Source organism: Phyllopteryx taeniolatus, chromosome 3 (assembly GCF_024500385.1).
Source record: "Phyllopteryx taeniolatus isolate TA_2022b chromosome 3, UOR_Ptae_1.2, whole genome shotgun sequence".
In the NCBI taxonomy this organism is placed as follows: Eukaryota; Metazoa; Chordata; class Actinopteri; order Syngnathiformes; family Syngnathidae; genus Phyllopteryx; species Phyllopteryx taeniolatus.
Window position 1 is genome coordinate 7576930 of NC_084504.1, and position 17712 is coordinate 7594641.

General features: G+C 42.1%; 1 protein-coding gene across 3 annotated transcripts in view; it reads right to left on the minus strand.

Annotated features, from left to right (window-relative positions):
- unc5db (unc-5 netrin receptor Db) overlaps positions 1–17712 on the minus strand; it is a 212070-nt gene that overhangs the window by 41217 nt on the left and 153141 nt on the right. For all 3 annotated transcript variants that reach the window (XM_061766757.1, XM_061766756.1, XM_061766758.1), the window contains one exon: positions 6509–6680. In XM_061766757.1, coding sequence (XP_061622741.1) covers positions 6509–6680 — 172 coding nt within the window. The remainder of the gene's footprint in view (positions 1–6508; positions 6681–17712) is intronic.

Consider the following 17712-nt stretch of genomic DNA (forward strand, 5'->3'; position numbering starts at 1 on the left):
ATTTTCTACAAAAATTCACTACATGTGGAGGCACGGTGGCCGACTAGTTAGAGCGTCAGCCTCACAGTTCTGAGGACCCGGGTTCAATCCCCGGCCCCGCCTGTGTGGAGTTTGCATGTTCTCCCCGTGCCTGCGTGGGTTTTCTCCGGGCACTCCGGTTTCCTCCCACATCCCAAAAACATGCATTAATTGGAGACTCTAAATTGCCCGTAGGCATGACTGTGAGCGCGTATGGTTGTTTGTTTCTATGTGCCCTGCGATTGGCTGGCAACCAGTTCAGGGTGTACCCCGCCTCCTGCCCGATGACAGCTGGGATAGGCTCCAGCATGCCCGCGACCCTAGTGAGGAGAAGCGGCTCAGAAAATGGATGGATGAATTCACTACATGTATCATTTGCGTGTGTTTGGGTTCGATTAAAGACCTCTGGTTATCGAGAACTCTTATCTAATACATGTAAAAACCTTCACATTACGAGACTGATAAAAGGTTTGTTGTCCCTTTCTCCTAAATTTTATACACATAAAAAGTGATGTGGTGCCCCTTTACACATTAGTTTGATTTTCACGTTAAAGCGTAAATCGGACAAACCCGGAAGTGAACGCAGGGGTTTACCTTCCTTTGTATCTTTTTCCAAATTAATTACATTTTTAGTAGGTTAATTGAAAACTCTAAATTGCCCGTAGGTGTGAATGTGAGTGCAAATGGTTGTTTGTTGATATGTGCCCTGTGATTGGCTGGCGACCAGTTCAGGGTGTACCCCGCCTCTCGCCTGAAGATAGCTGGGATAGGCTCCAGCATGCCCGCGACCCTAGTGAGGATAAGTGGAACGGAAGATGAATGAATTCATTACATTTTTATTTAACCCCCATATACGCTACACCATATTGTCTGCGTATAGGAGGGAGACACGCACTCGGGTTACTATGAATAGCTGGTCAGGCCATTTTGATTAACAAATGCTCCTGCTGTTTTCCAGGCCCTTGTTAATGACGTCCTACAAGGCATGATTGGCAGGTTCGTCTTCGTTTATCTGGAGGTGGAGATTGATCCAGAAAATGTCACAGGATGGCCTAAATCAGGGATGGGCAACTTAAATTATTGTGGGGGGTGTGGCACAAGTTTTTGTCAGCGCTACCAGGGGGCCACATGGGACTGCAATTTTTATGGTCGAGTTTTCTCTTACCGCACCTTTTCCCTACGGCGTCATTACTCACTCATCTTGCTTACTTTCATCATGGCGTCACCACTCTTGTTTTCTGATGAGGATGTGGTGCTGTAGTAAACAATTTCTGCTATCTAACGGTGAATGGTATTATTGCAACTTAAAACTGCTCTGTCACGGTAGAGGAAACGTAAAATAAACTAACATTTTTTCTTTTTTAAATTAATCCAGGGTCCACTGGGTGTGGGCACGGGCCACATGTGTCTTCTACCACGTTTACAATTTTAAAAGAATTAACAAATAATTTTTTTTTTTTTCGAGAGGCCACTCGGAAAACAGTTTTTTCGGCTTTACCAAACCTTCCTGTTGAATTGCTAACAACAGCCGTTTCGCAGCCACACTTACTGTCCTCTCATCCACCTCAACCCCTTTCCGCTGGTCGGGGAAGGCCACTCAATGATCTGAAAAAGCAGCTGACCGCAACCCTCGAGCTCATTTTCTTTTTATTATTATTATTTTTTTGTAATATTCAATTTATTGTCTCCGGCATGGTGGACGCCTGGTTAGCACAGTAGCGTCACAGTTCTGGGGACTGGGGTTCAAATCCCGGCCCCGCCTGTGTGGAGTTTGCATGTTCTCTCCGTGCCTGGGTGGGTTTCCGGAGTCACCGGAGAATACCCACACAGGCACAGAGATAACGTGCAAATCCGCAGTATTCATTATTTTGACCCGTGTGTGGCTTGCTAAAAGTTTTTGTCCTATTTTCATTTACATTACGGTCCGACTGAATTTTTCTCCTCATTATTTTTACTCCATTACGTGTCATCATCTTGATGGTTACAGCTAACAACAAAATAATTCAAAGTGACAGAGGTTTTGCCTGTTATGGCTTTGGGATTAAATGCAACACGACTTAATTGAGAATAATATAAAACATACTGTAGATTCAATTGAAAACATTCTGACATTGCATTGTAGGGATCAAATACCTATAGGTATGCAATATGAATTGCAGGCAAAGAATGTTAGTTTTCTTTTTTTTCCTATCAGACACATTCATCTCCAACAACTCCTGACATTTATTGCACATGCGTGACAGTGTCAATTCACTTGCATGTGCCCACAGAGACACATCCATTGGACTTAGTTGCTAGGGTTGGTTGCTATACACAACTCATATCACTTTGCGAACTTCCTGGGCTGTCGTCTCACTTGCACTCAGTTTCTACAGGTATGCACATATTACATAGCTACTCCTACCATATTCCAGTTGCACTGTTCACTACCCATGTCCTGTTCTCTTCGCGTCTTATCCCTGTCCTGTTCAGTTCTATCTTGTCCGCTCCCTCCCTCATAGGGTATAGCACAACTGTCCCGAATAAAACCAGAATCCAATGTAATATTGTTTTAGTCATTGGATGTTTTGTTGTTTTTGTTCGATTTTCTTACAGCCAGTGTCCTGTCTTTACATGTGCTTATTTTTCTCGCTGTCCTCTCTTTGCTGTCTCTCCCCTCTCAAATCTCGTTCTGTTTGACTGCAATTTTCAATAAATATATAACACAAATAACCACAGAGGCAGTATATGAAACTCTACTGTTGCAGAGAAAAACTATTCTGGCATAAACGGTAAACAGATCTTCCATTCTGCATGACCAGCAGGGCCAAGCAGGACAGGTTAAACATTTTTTATTCTTTAAAATTAGAGCAAAGCTGAGAAGAAAGTAAAATATCTGCTGATCAGTTGCTATATTGCAGGAAAACAGAGAATTGCTGCAGCACATAAACAACGCCCTTGGTTTTCCACCTAATTTGTTCACGTCTAAATTCATTGTTCAGGATCTTTCTTGATCCACTAATCAATTATTTCCTTGTCTAACAGCCCCTTATGCCCTCTTTTGTACTTCTCTCACAATTCCCCCCATTGACTGACAGCAGCCATGCCTCATCCTGCCTGTTACTCACTATAATTGTTTCTTTATTTTACTCCTGCTGCGACATTACCTTTATGTGGCCTGAAGCCAAGCCATCCACCTCACGCCACCGCCTGCTGCACGTTCCCCGTCTCGACGACTAGCCAATACGCCCCCAAGGATCCACCTTAATATCCACTTCAATAAACCTTTCACCACAACCCTATCGGCCTCTGCTTGCTCCTGGGTCTCGTTAACATCAGATTGTGAGAGAATACTGTGGCCAGCATGGACCCAGCAACTCCGGAGGCGTTACAACATGCACCGTCAGCACGTCACACGCCTTCTGCACCTCCGACTGCCCCTTTGTCACCCCCCACTGCACCAGATGAGCCCATGCAACTAGGTAACACACGACTAGAACCTCAGGTATGTCAGCGTTGTGTCACCCAGCGACTGTGTATTTATTGTGGTCATTTCATTGCCACATGCCCCTTACGCCCAAAAAAACAGGCTCACCAGGACCCGAGAGTGCCATGGTGAGCCAAACCACTACTTCCTCAAGCTCTTCTTCCCATATGACCGTTCCCGCTTGCATTCTTGGTCCCGCTCACAATACACCTATAGTTGCCCTCATTGATTCTGGTGCAGATGACAATTTCATTCATGAAGGAGTAACACTTCAACTCCAACTCCCTCTCCAACCACTTCCGCCTCCCTAGAAAGTTACAGCCCTGGATGAGCGAGTCATATCTCCTGTCACCCACCAAACAGTTCCATTCACCCTACTTATTTCTGGAAATCATTGTGAGGACATCCCTCTTTTTGTCCTTCCCCTGAGACCCCACTAGTCCTCGGAATTCCCTGGCTCAAAAATCATAACCCCGCCATAGACTGGACGCACTTGTTAATCACTGGATGGAGCCCTCACTGCCATTCACACTACCTGCTCTCTGCCATACCGCCCTCCTGTAAACCACCACCATCTGCCACACTTGTTGACCTCTCTCAGGTACCTGAGGAATATCATTTTATCTCTCCTGTTTTCAGACCTGGCCATTTGTCTCACACACACACACACACACACACACACACACACTGCTCTTACGACTGCGCAATTAATCTTCTACCGGGGGCCCCTCTTCCATTCAGCCGCCTCTTCAACCTTTCCCGCCCTGAGAAAAAAGCAATGGAGGACTATATCCGTTACTCTCTGGCTTCTGGACTCATTCGACCTTCCTAGTCTCCAGTAGAAGACGTCTTTGTCGAGAAGAAAAATACCACTCTCCGCCCCTGCATAGACTACTGTGGACTCAATGACATCACCGTGGAGCATAAATCACCACTACCCCTCATCGACCCCTCTTTTGAATCCTTCTGTGATGCCCAGATATTCACCAAATTGGACCTACGAAATGTCTACCACCTCATCCGTATCTGAGAGGGGGATGAATAGAAAAATGCTTTCAATACCCCTCTCGGACACTTCGAATACTTGGTCATGCCATTCGGATTAACCAACAGTCTTCCAATCCTTTATCAATGACGTCCTCCGCGATATGTTAAACTGGTTTATTTTTGTTTACTTGGACGACATCCTCATTTTTTCCCTCTGCCCCGAAGAACATCACAGTCATGTACGCCAAGTCCTCCAGCGCCTCCTTGAAATGTCAAGCCCGCCTGTATGTCAAACCCAAAAAATGGGATTTCCATCTCTCCTCCGTACACTTCCTAGGTTACATCATTGCCAAAGGAGAATTGCAATCAGACCCTGCCAAAATCCAAGCAATCATTAACTAGCCAACTCCCACCACCCACAAAGAACTACGTTTCCTCGGATTTGTCAATTTCTACTGCCGCTTCATCCTCAATTATAGTAGAGTCACAATTCCTCTCACCAGTCTTGCCTCCAGCAGCTCTCCGTTCCAATGGACACCAGCCCCATCCCAAGCCTTCGACCAGCTGAAAACCCTTATCACCAGTACTCCCATCCTACGTCACCCAGACCCCTCCCTCCAGTTGTGGTAGAGGTGGACGCCTCAGACACTGGGGCGGGGGCCGTTCTCTCGCAGCGGGACCCCTCTTCCCAAAAACTTCACCCCTGTGCCTTCTTTTCCCGTTGTCTAGCCCCTGCGGAATGGAACTACGACGTTGGCAACCGAGAGCTGCTAGCCATCATCTGGACATTGGAGGAATGGAGGCACTGGCTGGAAGGGACTGAAGTACCGTTTGTCATCGGGACTGATCACAAGAACCTGGCTTACCTCCGTTCCGCCAAATGCCTTAACCCCAGACAAGCTCGTTGGGCCCTTTTCTTGAGCCAAATTTAATTTCAGCCTCCCCTTCTGACCTGGATCCCCCAACAGCAAACCTGACGCCCTATCTTGCATATACTCACCCCCCTCCAGTCCTGTAGAACATGAAACTATCCTCACTTCCTCCTGCTTTGTGGGGGCATCCACCCGAAAAGTTGAACAGGTTGTCAAACATGCACAAGAGACTCACCCTGATCCCTAGACCGGACCTCCGAACCGACAATTTGTACTCGATTCCGCAGACTTTGACGTCCTTCCGTGGGCCCACAACTCCAAGGTCACCTGTCATCCCGGTATCACCATCCTTTTCTTCCAGAAACATATCTGGTGGCCCAGCCTGGTCAAAGACACCCGGGAATTCGTCCAAGCCTGTTCCGTCTATGCCCGAGGGAAGGCTTCATACCTCCCCCCAGCTGGTCTGCTGTGCACCTTACCCATCCCAAGCCACCCTTGGTCTCACATCGCTTTGGACTTCATTACCGGCCTACCCCCTTCTGAAGGTAACACTATCATTTTTACTATTATCGATGGATTTTGCAAGTATGTCTATTACATTCCCCTTCCCAAGCGTTCCTCAGCCTTTGAAACTGTGAACTTCCTTGTTCTTCATGTTTTCAAACTCAACAGTATCCCCATTGACATTGACTCGGACCAAGGTCCTCAGTTCGCCTCTCTTGTTTGGAAGGAGTTCTGTAAAGCGGTGGGCGCAGCAGCCAGCTTGTCTTCTGGGCACCACCCTCAGACCAATGGCCAAAAGCCTCTGCTTGCTTCTGGGTACCGTTAACATCAGATCGTGACACAATTAAGAGATCCTGACTAAAAATTATAAAATCCGCCCACAGATCTTTTGTTTAGTTATAACATTAGTTCAAGATAAAAAGCCCATTGGAATGAGACAATAACTTTGTTTTGAATGTACTTATTGAAACCGGTTAAATCTGACAAGAGGCTTTTTACTGTACTTCTAAAAAAAATAGTGGTGCTATTCATATTTAGCTGTAAAACAAAGAGCGGAAACATTGTGGAGAAAACACAATTGAAGTTGAGTAAAATGTAATTTCTGGGTCAAGCAAAGATCTCGTAGAGCTGTATTTGACAGGTGTGTGCCTGCAGCGCTTACCTCCCATTTATTGCCCTGGGTCCTCCTCTTGAGCTGAATGTTCCAGTTCTCAGAGTCTACCTCAGCACAGTGAGCCAGGGTCATGGCCACTGGGCAGGATAGGTCCAGACCGGGAGGACCATACATCACCTCGGGGCTCAGGAGGATTTCACAGCCTTCCAGAGTACTGACACTAAACACAGTATGACAAACAGTGTCAGTGTGTGCGATACAAAAAAAAATCATTATCCCACAGAGCAAAGCATCAGCTAAGTGTTCAAGTGGCCATGAATCTTGAGGTTTGATTACTTCTGTGTCTATGTTATGTAGTTCACATTTGATGTTGCTTATTAGAAATACTTTACATTTTTGGTTTAAAGTACCACAGATACCACAGAACAAACATGATCAGAGAGTCACAGAGAATCATTGTCATCTTCTGAGACTTCTACGCCATTCACCACATCACCGGACTTACCTGCTGTATTACACTCTGAGAGGAGACATGACAGAGGACGTGAAAGCATTGTAAAGTGTGGAGGCATCCAGGCGAGGCTAGCCTTTAGCACACACAGGCTTGCGATACCATCCCTCATCCTGGCCAGTCTTCCACCACCATACAATGAAATTGACCATACACAGCACTTGAGATATGCGCAGCATTGACATACGTGTGTTCTGTTTTTTACGGAATCGTGGCCCACTGACAACATCCTGGACTCTGCTCCAGTTAGTAGGGCTAACATGCTACTGTGCAGACCCAGTCTCTGTGTTGGGATGTAAGACTCGTGGCGGGGAGTGTATATTGTCTTACCATATATTGTTGGTGCCAGAATACTGCTGTTGAACAGTGTTTGTACAACACTGTTCTGCACGGACAGAGTTTATTTTCATTAAGTGCTGCCCCTTCTAGCTTACGAGGGAATTTATATAAATTCTGCCGGTTGCGATTTACATCTTCCCCACTGCTAATCGGAGCAGTAGAAGCGAGGCACTCTATGAAGTCCACCAGGCCATCAGTGACCCACTGACAGCACACCTAAATTGTTACCTCATCACAGCTGACGTCTTCAACCATGCAGGTCTTCCTTCCAAAACAACACCAACGTGGATTTTCCAAAAAGAGGAAGAAACCTTCTCGATCTGCTATAAACAAACTGCAAAAGCGCATACAGGGCTTCACTTTGTCTGACAGGTACTATTGAAGTTTTTTTTTTTTTTTTACATAATGTAGCCCTATGGGGGCACAAGCCACCGCAAACCACAGGCTTGTCCCAAGCACAGACAAACTCAAGATAGGCATCTGACGTAAAACTTTGCTCAAAGAATATGAGCATGCATTCTCAGAATTTCATACAGTATCAGTTTCGGGCTTACAACGACCCCCGTGGCGCAGTTAACTTACAAGGCGGCGGTAGAAATTCAGCAACTGTGTGTCAAGGACAAAGGAAAAGAGGAAAGTGTGTCCATAGGCAGAAAGAGAAGAGGAAAGCACAGAATCTCAAACTGAAAGTAGGGACTTTAATTGTTGGGACTGACAGGTAAAGCTAGGGAGTTGGCTGACATGATGATTAAAAGAAATATAGATCTACTGTGTGTCCAGTAGAACTGGAGGAAATGCAGTTTGGCAGGAGCAGAGTTTAGATTATTTTAGCATGGTTCAGATGGGTACAGAAATGGAGTAGGGGTGATCTTAAAGGAAGCGATAGTTAAGAATGTCCTGGAGTTGAAAAAGAGATTGAGTGACGAAGCTTGAAATTGTGGGTGTTATGTTTAATACTCTTGGTGGTTATGCTCCACAGGTAGTATGTGACATTCTGGAAGGAGCTAGACAAAGTAATTCAGAGCATCACAGCAGATAGCGTGAGAGTAGTGATTAGGGGAGATTGGACATGCTGGTGAAGGAAACAGGGATGATGGAGAAGGCATGGTTAGGTTTGCTATCCACTTAAAGGGAGTGCTTCTCGTAGACTTTGCCAAAAGATGGCTGTAGTGAAAACTTTCTTTCAGAAGAAGCAGAGACATTAGTTGACTGACAAGAACTCGGTAGAAGGACACACGGAGACTATATCTTTTGCAGACAATGTGATCTCATGAAGATCAGTGACTGTAAGGTAAGTGGTAGGGAAGAGTGAAACCAGACAGCACAGAATGGTGGTGTGCAAGTCATGGCAAAGCATAGTGGAAGTAAGGCTCCAGACAGAAGTGATCATTTGTGAGCAGCAGTACAGTTTTGTGCCAATCAAGAGTACCACAGACACATTATTTGGCTTGAGGGTATTGATAGAGAAGTACAGAGAAGTCAGAAGGAGCTGCATTGTGTCATGATAGTCTATAACAGAATACCCAGAGAGGAATGGTGGTACTGTATAAGGAAGTCTGGGGCGGCAGAGGTAGAAGTACTGTATGTTAGAATAGTACAGTTCATGTATGAGAGCTGTAGGACAGTGGCGAGGAGAGCTGTTGGTGTGACAGATGAGGTTAGGGTGGAGGTGGGACTACATAGGGGATCAGCTCTGAGTCCCTTCCTGTTTGCAATATGCAATATGTACATGAATGAGAGGGGTGGAGTGAAGCTACAGGGAGAAGAAATAGCAAAGGTGGAAGACTTTAAATACTTTTGATCAGCAGTCCAGATGAATGGTGAGTATGGTAAGGAGGTAAATAAACAGAGGCAAGCAGGTTGAAATTGGTAGAGGAAAGTTTCAGGTGTGATACGTGGTAGAAGAGTCTCTGCTAGTATGAAGGGAAAGTTTTCTAAGACAGTGGTGAGGCCGGCCATGATATCCGGCTTAGAGACAATAGCACTGAAGAGATGACATGAAGCAGAGCTGGAGGCGGCAGAGATTAAGTTGAGGTTTTCTTTAGGAGTGACCAAATTGGATAAGATGAGAAATGATCTTATCAGAGGGACAGCCAAGGTTATATGTTTTAGAGACAAAGTCAGAGAAACCACATTTTTATGGTTTGGACACGTTCGGAGGACAGATAGTGAGTTTATTGGCAGGATAGCGCTGCCCGGCGAGAGAGATGGAAGCCCATTAATAGATGTAGTGAGGGAAGACATGAGGGCAGTTGGTGTTAGAGAGGATGCTGAAGAATATAATAATAGTAATATTAATAATAATAATAATAATAATAATAATACATTTACGCTTTGGATCTGGATTTTAAAGAAATCTGAAAGTGCTCCAAAGAGTTTAAAAACAATGTTAAAAGCATTCATAAATTACAACAAACTGCTGGATAAGGTAAAGGCAGACACAATTGGAAGAGCAAGGTTAAGAATGTAAATTTAAAAAGCTAATAAGCATTTTTAAATAGAGAAGATTGGCTAAAATCAGGAAGCAGGCGAATACTTTTTCCTGGCACTGTATACACGCCCGCGACCCGAGTGAGGATAAGCGGTAAAGACAATGGATGGATGGATGTATACACTCCTCCAAAAGTATTGCAACATTGATGCCAATTCCTTTATTTTTGCTGTAGACTAAAACATTTGAGTCTGTCATCAAAAGAGAGAGATCAACATTTCTAGGTATTGGATCTGGAACCGATACACAATTTAAAATGTACTGTGGAATATTTTTTTGTGAAATGTTGTATTTTTAGGTGAGAAAAAGCATTACAACAGATACACTTAAAATAAAATACATTGCAAATAAAGCCTTGACTACACTAGCATTTGTTTGTAAACATCACCAAACTTGCTTTTGTTTGGATTGAACGTCCACACTATGAAACAATTACAAAGATTGTCAAACACGTTTGGTTGTGTTTCCCAATGTTTTGGGTAGACTTACACCAATCTGATCGGTGTTATCGGTATCAGCCGATAATTAGCATCTTATGCTGATCGGCTTTCATGTCATAATTCACCGATCCGATCAATGACGTCATTGATCAGCTCCACACAAGACATGTAACTCTGCATCTCCGTCGCGTATGAATCGAAAAGCTAGTTTATTTTTAGCCTTTTCACGTGTCTTGTTGCGCAGTACTGTAACTATCTGACGGCCAATAAAGTTTTTTCAAGCTTGTCGGTGAAAAAAAAAAAACACCTCGTCGGTCTGGGACTATTTTGCGGTGTCTCAGACAAACAACACGTAAGGTATTTGCAGTCTGTGCACAACTGAAGTTCGTCGTGGGGAACGTCATTTAAATGCTCCAACACAACAAATTTGATTGGGCACCTGAAGAATGTCCACGAGGAGCATGTTGCGTTCAAGTAACGCAGCGTTGGGGAAGTCAAACTGACTCGAACTCTGGACAACACCCGTCCATATAGCTGGGACAGTGAGAAAGTTAGAGTAATCATGTCATTAACAGTATTTATTAAAGTAATTTAATTGCAATAAAGTAATTTAATTACAGTAAGTTAGCACCCATTATTTCTGTCATGTAATGTTGATTTGACCTAAACTTATGTCATTGGCCAATTCTTGAAAGCCCCCTGGAGGTCATTGGTGTTTTATCTTTTGTCCAATATGGTAGAGAATAATTTGAGCTGGGACGGGCTGCAGCACACCCACAACCCTTGTGAGGATAAGATGTACAGAAAATGGATGGATGGATGGATGGCTACAGTATACAGTACAGTACAAGTATATACAATAAATGAACAAGTAATGTAAATAGACACATTGCTCCAGCTTGTGATCGTATTGATGATCGGTTATCGTTTTTTTTTTTTAAACTTGCTGATTGGCCCCAAAAATCCTGATCGTGTAAAGCCTAGTTTTTGGTAAATTGTAAGGAATATAATTGTATTTTACCTTGAAATTCACAAAAACAATGATGGAATTCAAGACATCATCTGGGGGATATTTCAGCAAGCAGGTTCAACATGCTTTTAATCTAAACCTGAGTTATGACTGGACCTCCTCTGAATTCAAAAATTGGGATAGTTCAATGTTAACCCAAAAGCAGCCTACTTCCAACAGCTCTAACTTCTCAGCTGATGATTTCATGTAATTTTTTACAAAAAAATTAAACTAATTAGGAATTAGTTTAAGGAAACCGTGCCTCAATCCCAGTTGAATTCCTCGATTACAGACTAATATGGCCACCATTGCAAATACCCATACGGCTACCCTCTCTCATTTTGTATGTATCCCTTGACAGACTCACTAAACTCGTTAGTGCAGCAAACCCTCTTCCTGGGAAACCCGTTAAAGAGCTGATTTTTTAAATCTTGAGACCTTCAATCTTAAATATTATTAATTTACTATCTTCCAGCGCTGTACATGCAGCTTTCAAGACTTTATTGGACCCTTTCTCAAAAGACCCAACCTCGATACTGAGAGTCTTTACAATTATAGGCCAGTGTTAAATCTCCCAGTTATTTAAAAAATTATTGAAAAAAATTACAGTACAACATCTTAATGATCACATGGCCTCAACCAATCTATTTAAACTTCTTCAGGGCAGACCACTCTACTGAAACGGCCCTTGCAAAAGTGACGAATGATCTTTTACTAGCTATGGATTGTGACACCTCATCAATACTATTATTACTCAACCTCAATGCTGCCTTTGATACCATTGTTTACAATATACTAATAGATCGCTTCAAAACACGTATTGGTGCAGTATATACAAGTATTACTTTCTTGCTTTAGATCTTATCAGTCGCACAGGATCCACTGTGTAATTCATGGTAATGTGACCTCTGAGTATTATAATGTCACTTGCAGAATCCCGCAGGGATCAGTACTCGGCCCTCTTTTGTCCGGTATTTACAGTATATGATGCTGCAAGGCGATATCATACGCAAATATTAGATTGGCTTTTACTTTTATGACGACGATACTCATCCCTACATGCCATTAAAACTAACTCGCCCACACGATTGCGCTAATCTGGAGCCGTATGACAAAATTGAGCTGTTGATTTTTGGTCCTGTTAAACACAGCCATTTGTTTAAGGACACCACTCTATGAGTTTTGACAAAAGCAAATTTACCCAAAGTGAGTCAGCAAAAAATCTCAGCATTATATTTGACTCAACTCCCTCCTTTCAAAAGCATATTGAGAATATTACCAAAACTGGATTTTTTTCATCTTCGCAATATCGCTAAAGTACAGCCCTATATGATAGTGATGCCGTGATGATAGTCCACACATTTGTTATGTCTCGCCTCGACTTTTGTAATGTGCTGCTTTCTGGTCATCCCATGTCTAGCATTAAAAGCCTGCAGTTAGTACAAAACACTTTTGATGGGGACAAGAACGTTCAATCGTATTACACCGATTCTGGCCAACTTGCATTGGCTCCTGGTTCACTTGAGACGTGATTTTAAGGTCCTGTTACTTAATAATATTACACGGGTTAGCGCCCTGTTATCTCACTGATTTAGTTGTTCCATCCCGAAACCTACGCTTTCAAAACGCTGGTCTCTTGTTGGCTCCGAGAGCCAGAAAAAAGTCGGCAGGCTCACAAGCATTTTCTATTCGGGCTCCAGTCCTCTGGAATGCCCTACCTGTGGAAATGTTTAAATCCTGACGTAAGACTTATTTCTAGACAATCACCACAGGTTATTAATGATATATTGTACAACTACTACAGTAGCTTATAATCATTCCACAATAAGATGAATAAAAATGATATTGAAACTTTTATCAATAACCTAAGCATCCCTCAATTAACTTGAGAAAGTAAAGAGTTTTTCACTTAGAGAAAGCTTTCTGGTTTTCAATTTGGTTAAACCTCTAACTGTAAATATAGTCAGCATAGGGGAAGCCAAAATACAAAATTAAGTGACGGCATTCAACGCCACTTACGGTTTAAATGATCAAGGACACACATATGCAGCAAAACACCTGTCAGTCACATATTCCAACATTTTGCTCACATGAATGGGTGTGTTCAAACAAAAGTTGTTCTCTTCTATGTTGTTTATCAGATCCAGATGTAAATACGCGAAAATACAAGCTGAACTGTTATCTCTTGTCTCATATTTTGTTAAAGGCCTCACTATTCCCATGCTTGTTTTCTATATTTTATTTGGGTATGTGTGTGTGTGTTGATGTACAGAGAGAGCGAGAAAGAGAGAGAGAGAGAGAGAGAGAGAGAGAGAGAGAGACCCTTTGGGTTGATTTCGAGTGGACAGTGAGCCAGGCCTTCTCGTCCAGCATCAGTGTGTGACCTCACAAATGTGCTCTCGGAAGAACTGGCAAAAATTCCCATAAACTCACCCCTAAACCTTGTTGAAAGCCTTCCCACAAGAGTTGAAGCTGTTGTAGCTTCCAAGTGTAGACCAACATCATATTAAACCATATCCATTTAGAATGTGATAGCACTTAAAATGATATGAGTCAAAGCAGGTCAGTGAATACTTTCGGAAATATAATGTGTGTTTGTGTACAGTATTATTGTGCAGTATGAATATGATTACTATGATTTGCTTCAGTGTTTTATCTTATTTTTTAGAGACCCATCTGTTTAACACCTCCGATGCAGTGCTAACAGATAAAAAAACAACATACTAATGAGAGGAGCTTATGCAAACAGGTGGGCTGCAAACAAAACATGCCTTCAGGCATGACTCCTTGCAAGCATGGATGTTCACTATCCAGTGTGTATTGCTGCATAGCCAAGCTGTTGGATTTTTTTTTCCAGCCCAGGTGAAAAAGTCATGGTGATTTGCTGGCTAGTTCGAGTGTTCATTAAAAAGGGCTTAGAACAAACAGCTTGTCAGTCTGGGAACTTACAGTAGTTTGTATTTAAGAAGAAACAGTACTTGGAATCAAAACAAAGGGGTGTGGTGCTTTAATATAAAGGTCAAATCAATCATCACTGATGTAGTAATGTTGACGTGTAAGAAGCTAGAATGGTGCTTAAAACACTCGCATCAATGACACTAATTGTCAGAGAAAGTGAGGCCGAATTCTATGTTTTTGTTAAATCTGAGTGTTATCAGTTATTTTGATAAGTTAAACTAAAACAAATTATTATACAGTACATTAACTGACCACATCATTAGGAATACAATTCATCTGCCACTACAATGTTATGATTGACACTGGGGTGTTTGTTTTACAATATGTAGCATGCATGTAGTCATATATTATTTAATTTAATCTGAAAAAAAAAAAAGTGTCAGTACCAGAATTGACTGTCAACGTCAGTCATAATATCAAGTACAGACAGCAAAGGACAGGACAGGATCTCGTTAGTCTGTAAAGTACTTTAATTCAATGCTTAATGAGAAATTAATACAAACTCCTACAAACAAATTATATTCCAAACTCGATTTATTACATTTGAACCAGAAGACACCAACTAGCAAAGAATCAGTAGTTGTGTCAGTCTAGGCAAGGAGCAGAATATACGAGGGGCTGTCAAGGACAGAAGTAAGGATTAGCTTTCTCACACACACAAATGAAATGCTGTCATTCACAGTAGTGATTGATTGATTGATTTCTTTTTTTGCTTACACACACAAGTGAAACACCTGGAACACTCTCATACACACTACTGAAATGCTCTCATACACAAGTTGTTTTTTTTACTCACGTACACAAGTGAAATGCTTTTACAAGCGCTACTGAATTTTTTATTTTTTTTTTAATCTCGCACACAACTGAGGGCCTGTGAAGCTCTTTGACACGCTCTTGTGATTAAGGGCTATGCTTTTGTATACACAAGTAAAACGCTCTCCTACTTACTACAGAAATGCTCTCATACACACAATTGAATTTCTTTTCATTAACATTCACACATGAAACGCTCTCCTACACACGACTGAAACTCTCATTCACAAAAGAAATTGTTTCGCTCACAGACACGAGTAAAAAGTTATTACATACATTTGATGGGAGCTATAGGTGACTGACTGTGCTGTTATACGGGGAAAAGAGCGTTTCAGTTGTGTGCATGAGAGCGTTTCACTCTTGTATGTAAAAGCATTTCACTTTGTGTATGTGAGCAAAAAAAAAATCTGTTGAGTATATAAAAGCGTTTCAATTGTAAACGAGAACAATTCAGTTGTGTATGTAAAAGTGTGTCACTTGTGAATTTGAGTTGTGTGTATAACATTTCATTAGCGTGTATGAGAGCAATCTAGACGTGTGTGAAAGAGGTAATCCTGAATTATGTTTCCGACGGCCCCTAATATGAATACCTGCCCCTTAAGTAATTTGCTTGCTGCCTAGACTTCGAACAGTGCACAAGGCTTGCTGTCTCTATTCTCAATTCAACTTGTCATCATGATGAAAGGCTCTATACGGCAGCTTCTTGAGCCCTTAGATGAGCTGCAGAATTAAAAGCGACCGGTGACTCACTCCCCAGGGACCTGGGAGGCATGTGAAGAGGCAGACTGGGTCAGAAGAGGACACAGCAGTCTAAATAAATATACACATTAGCAGATTCCATTAGCCCCATTTAAAATTGTGTGCAGTCCCCCACCTGTTTGTCCTCTTTGCTTTTGTCTGTTTTTAAGAAGTTGACAGCACCTTCTGAACAACCTTACTGCATTAATCAAACTGGTATCAAGAAGTGAAGCATTGCTCCATCAGTAGCTCTCCTTTTTTGATCACTCAAAAATGTCATTTCCACCCTTTTAACAACAGTGTTTATTCCAACGTTTTCTTCTGGAGAGCTTTGCTGTCAAAGACTAGCCGTTACTTTAAAAAGAACCGCTTTAGATAACATTGACAGTAAACTACATCAATCACTGCTAATCTTTATTTTCAATCAGGTATATATATATATATATATATTTGTCTTTGTAGTGTATTCAATTAAATATAGGTTGAATATGATTTGCAAATCATTGTATTCTGTTTTTTATTTAAGTTTAACACAATGTCCCAACTTCATTAGAATTGGGGTTCTACTAAATTGTTGAGATATAGCGTCAAACTCTTTTTCACCATCTCAGGTACGCACTTGGGCTTCTGGCATGAGTCAGCCCTTCATAAATAAGCGCCCTCATTCCATCAGTGGTTATTCAGTGCTATAGCCACTTCCTTATTGATAACAACTTGGCTCATTTCTACCGCGACAGTGTTCAGTTAGCCATCAAGCTATGCCAACAACCCAAAAAGAAATACATCTTCCCTGAAGTGTCTACCATGTGCACCCACACACGGCGCAGGTAGCGAGGCAGCGGCAAACCCGATCACTCCTCCTCACCACGCCACCCCAGCACCGGCGAGAGTAATTGTTGGACAGCCATGAGGAGGAGAAAAAAAAATCATCCAGGGGGACCGGTGCATTGTGCTGCTGTGGCTGCCTCAGAGCGCACCACGGTCGGCCACAATTCTGCCAATGGCTTGCTGAGTTTAAATTTTCATGTAGGCAAAGGACGGGAAAGTTGTCCCGTCGTGGTTCCTCATCATCGCACAGGGGCTTTGAGGCTGCCTGGCTGCCACAGAGTGTCTCTCTCTCGCTCTTACATGGCTTCCTCTAGGAGAGGCTCATTAAATTTCATAGAGGTAACATAAGATGGCAGCATCAAAATGAAGTCTATAAAAACATGTTTTCTGCGAATTAAAGAAAGTCAAAATAATGGAGTTCATCGAGAGAAAGAATTGTAACGTCAAGCCAATCTATAGCTTTAAATCCTATTGAGTAACACCCCAAAATAACAACTCAAAAAGAGGCTGCAGAGAAAGTCTGGGAAAGCATCAGAAAAGAACAATTCAAGTTTGCTGATGTCAGTGCATGGGTCACAATCTCAATGCACCTAAATATTTGCAGCCAAATTTTAATTAATATTCACTTCAGGCTATTTTATGTCTTTATGTTCCAATAATTTTGCTCACCTAAAAATGTGGCCTTTAATTATAAATAATGCTATGTTCTAAGATGTGTATTAGAAGATGTAACCTGGAAATTAAAGTTATTCATCTTTGTGGCCTTTTGTGGTCTTTTTCGGTGTACAGAAATAAAAAAATAAAGGATTTGGCCTCAGTGTGTATATACTATATAGACATATAGATTAATTTATGATCACCTAACATTTTACAGCAAACAGAAAAAAACAAAACAAAACGTCTACATTATTTCCTTATGGCTTGCATTCCAGACAATCTTTTTGCACCTAACTTGACCTTGTATCCTTCTGGACATTCCTGATATCCTGAGATTAGATTCCTACCAGGGCAGTCTTTTCCTCTTTTGTGGTCAAAGAGCTTGACCATTTTTGAGGTAACATCTGTTACATAAGCTGTAAACAGACTGATTGACTTCTCAGTATATACCTGTATATCAAACCAATA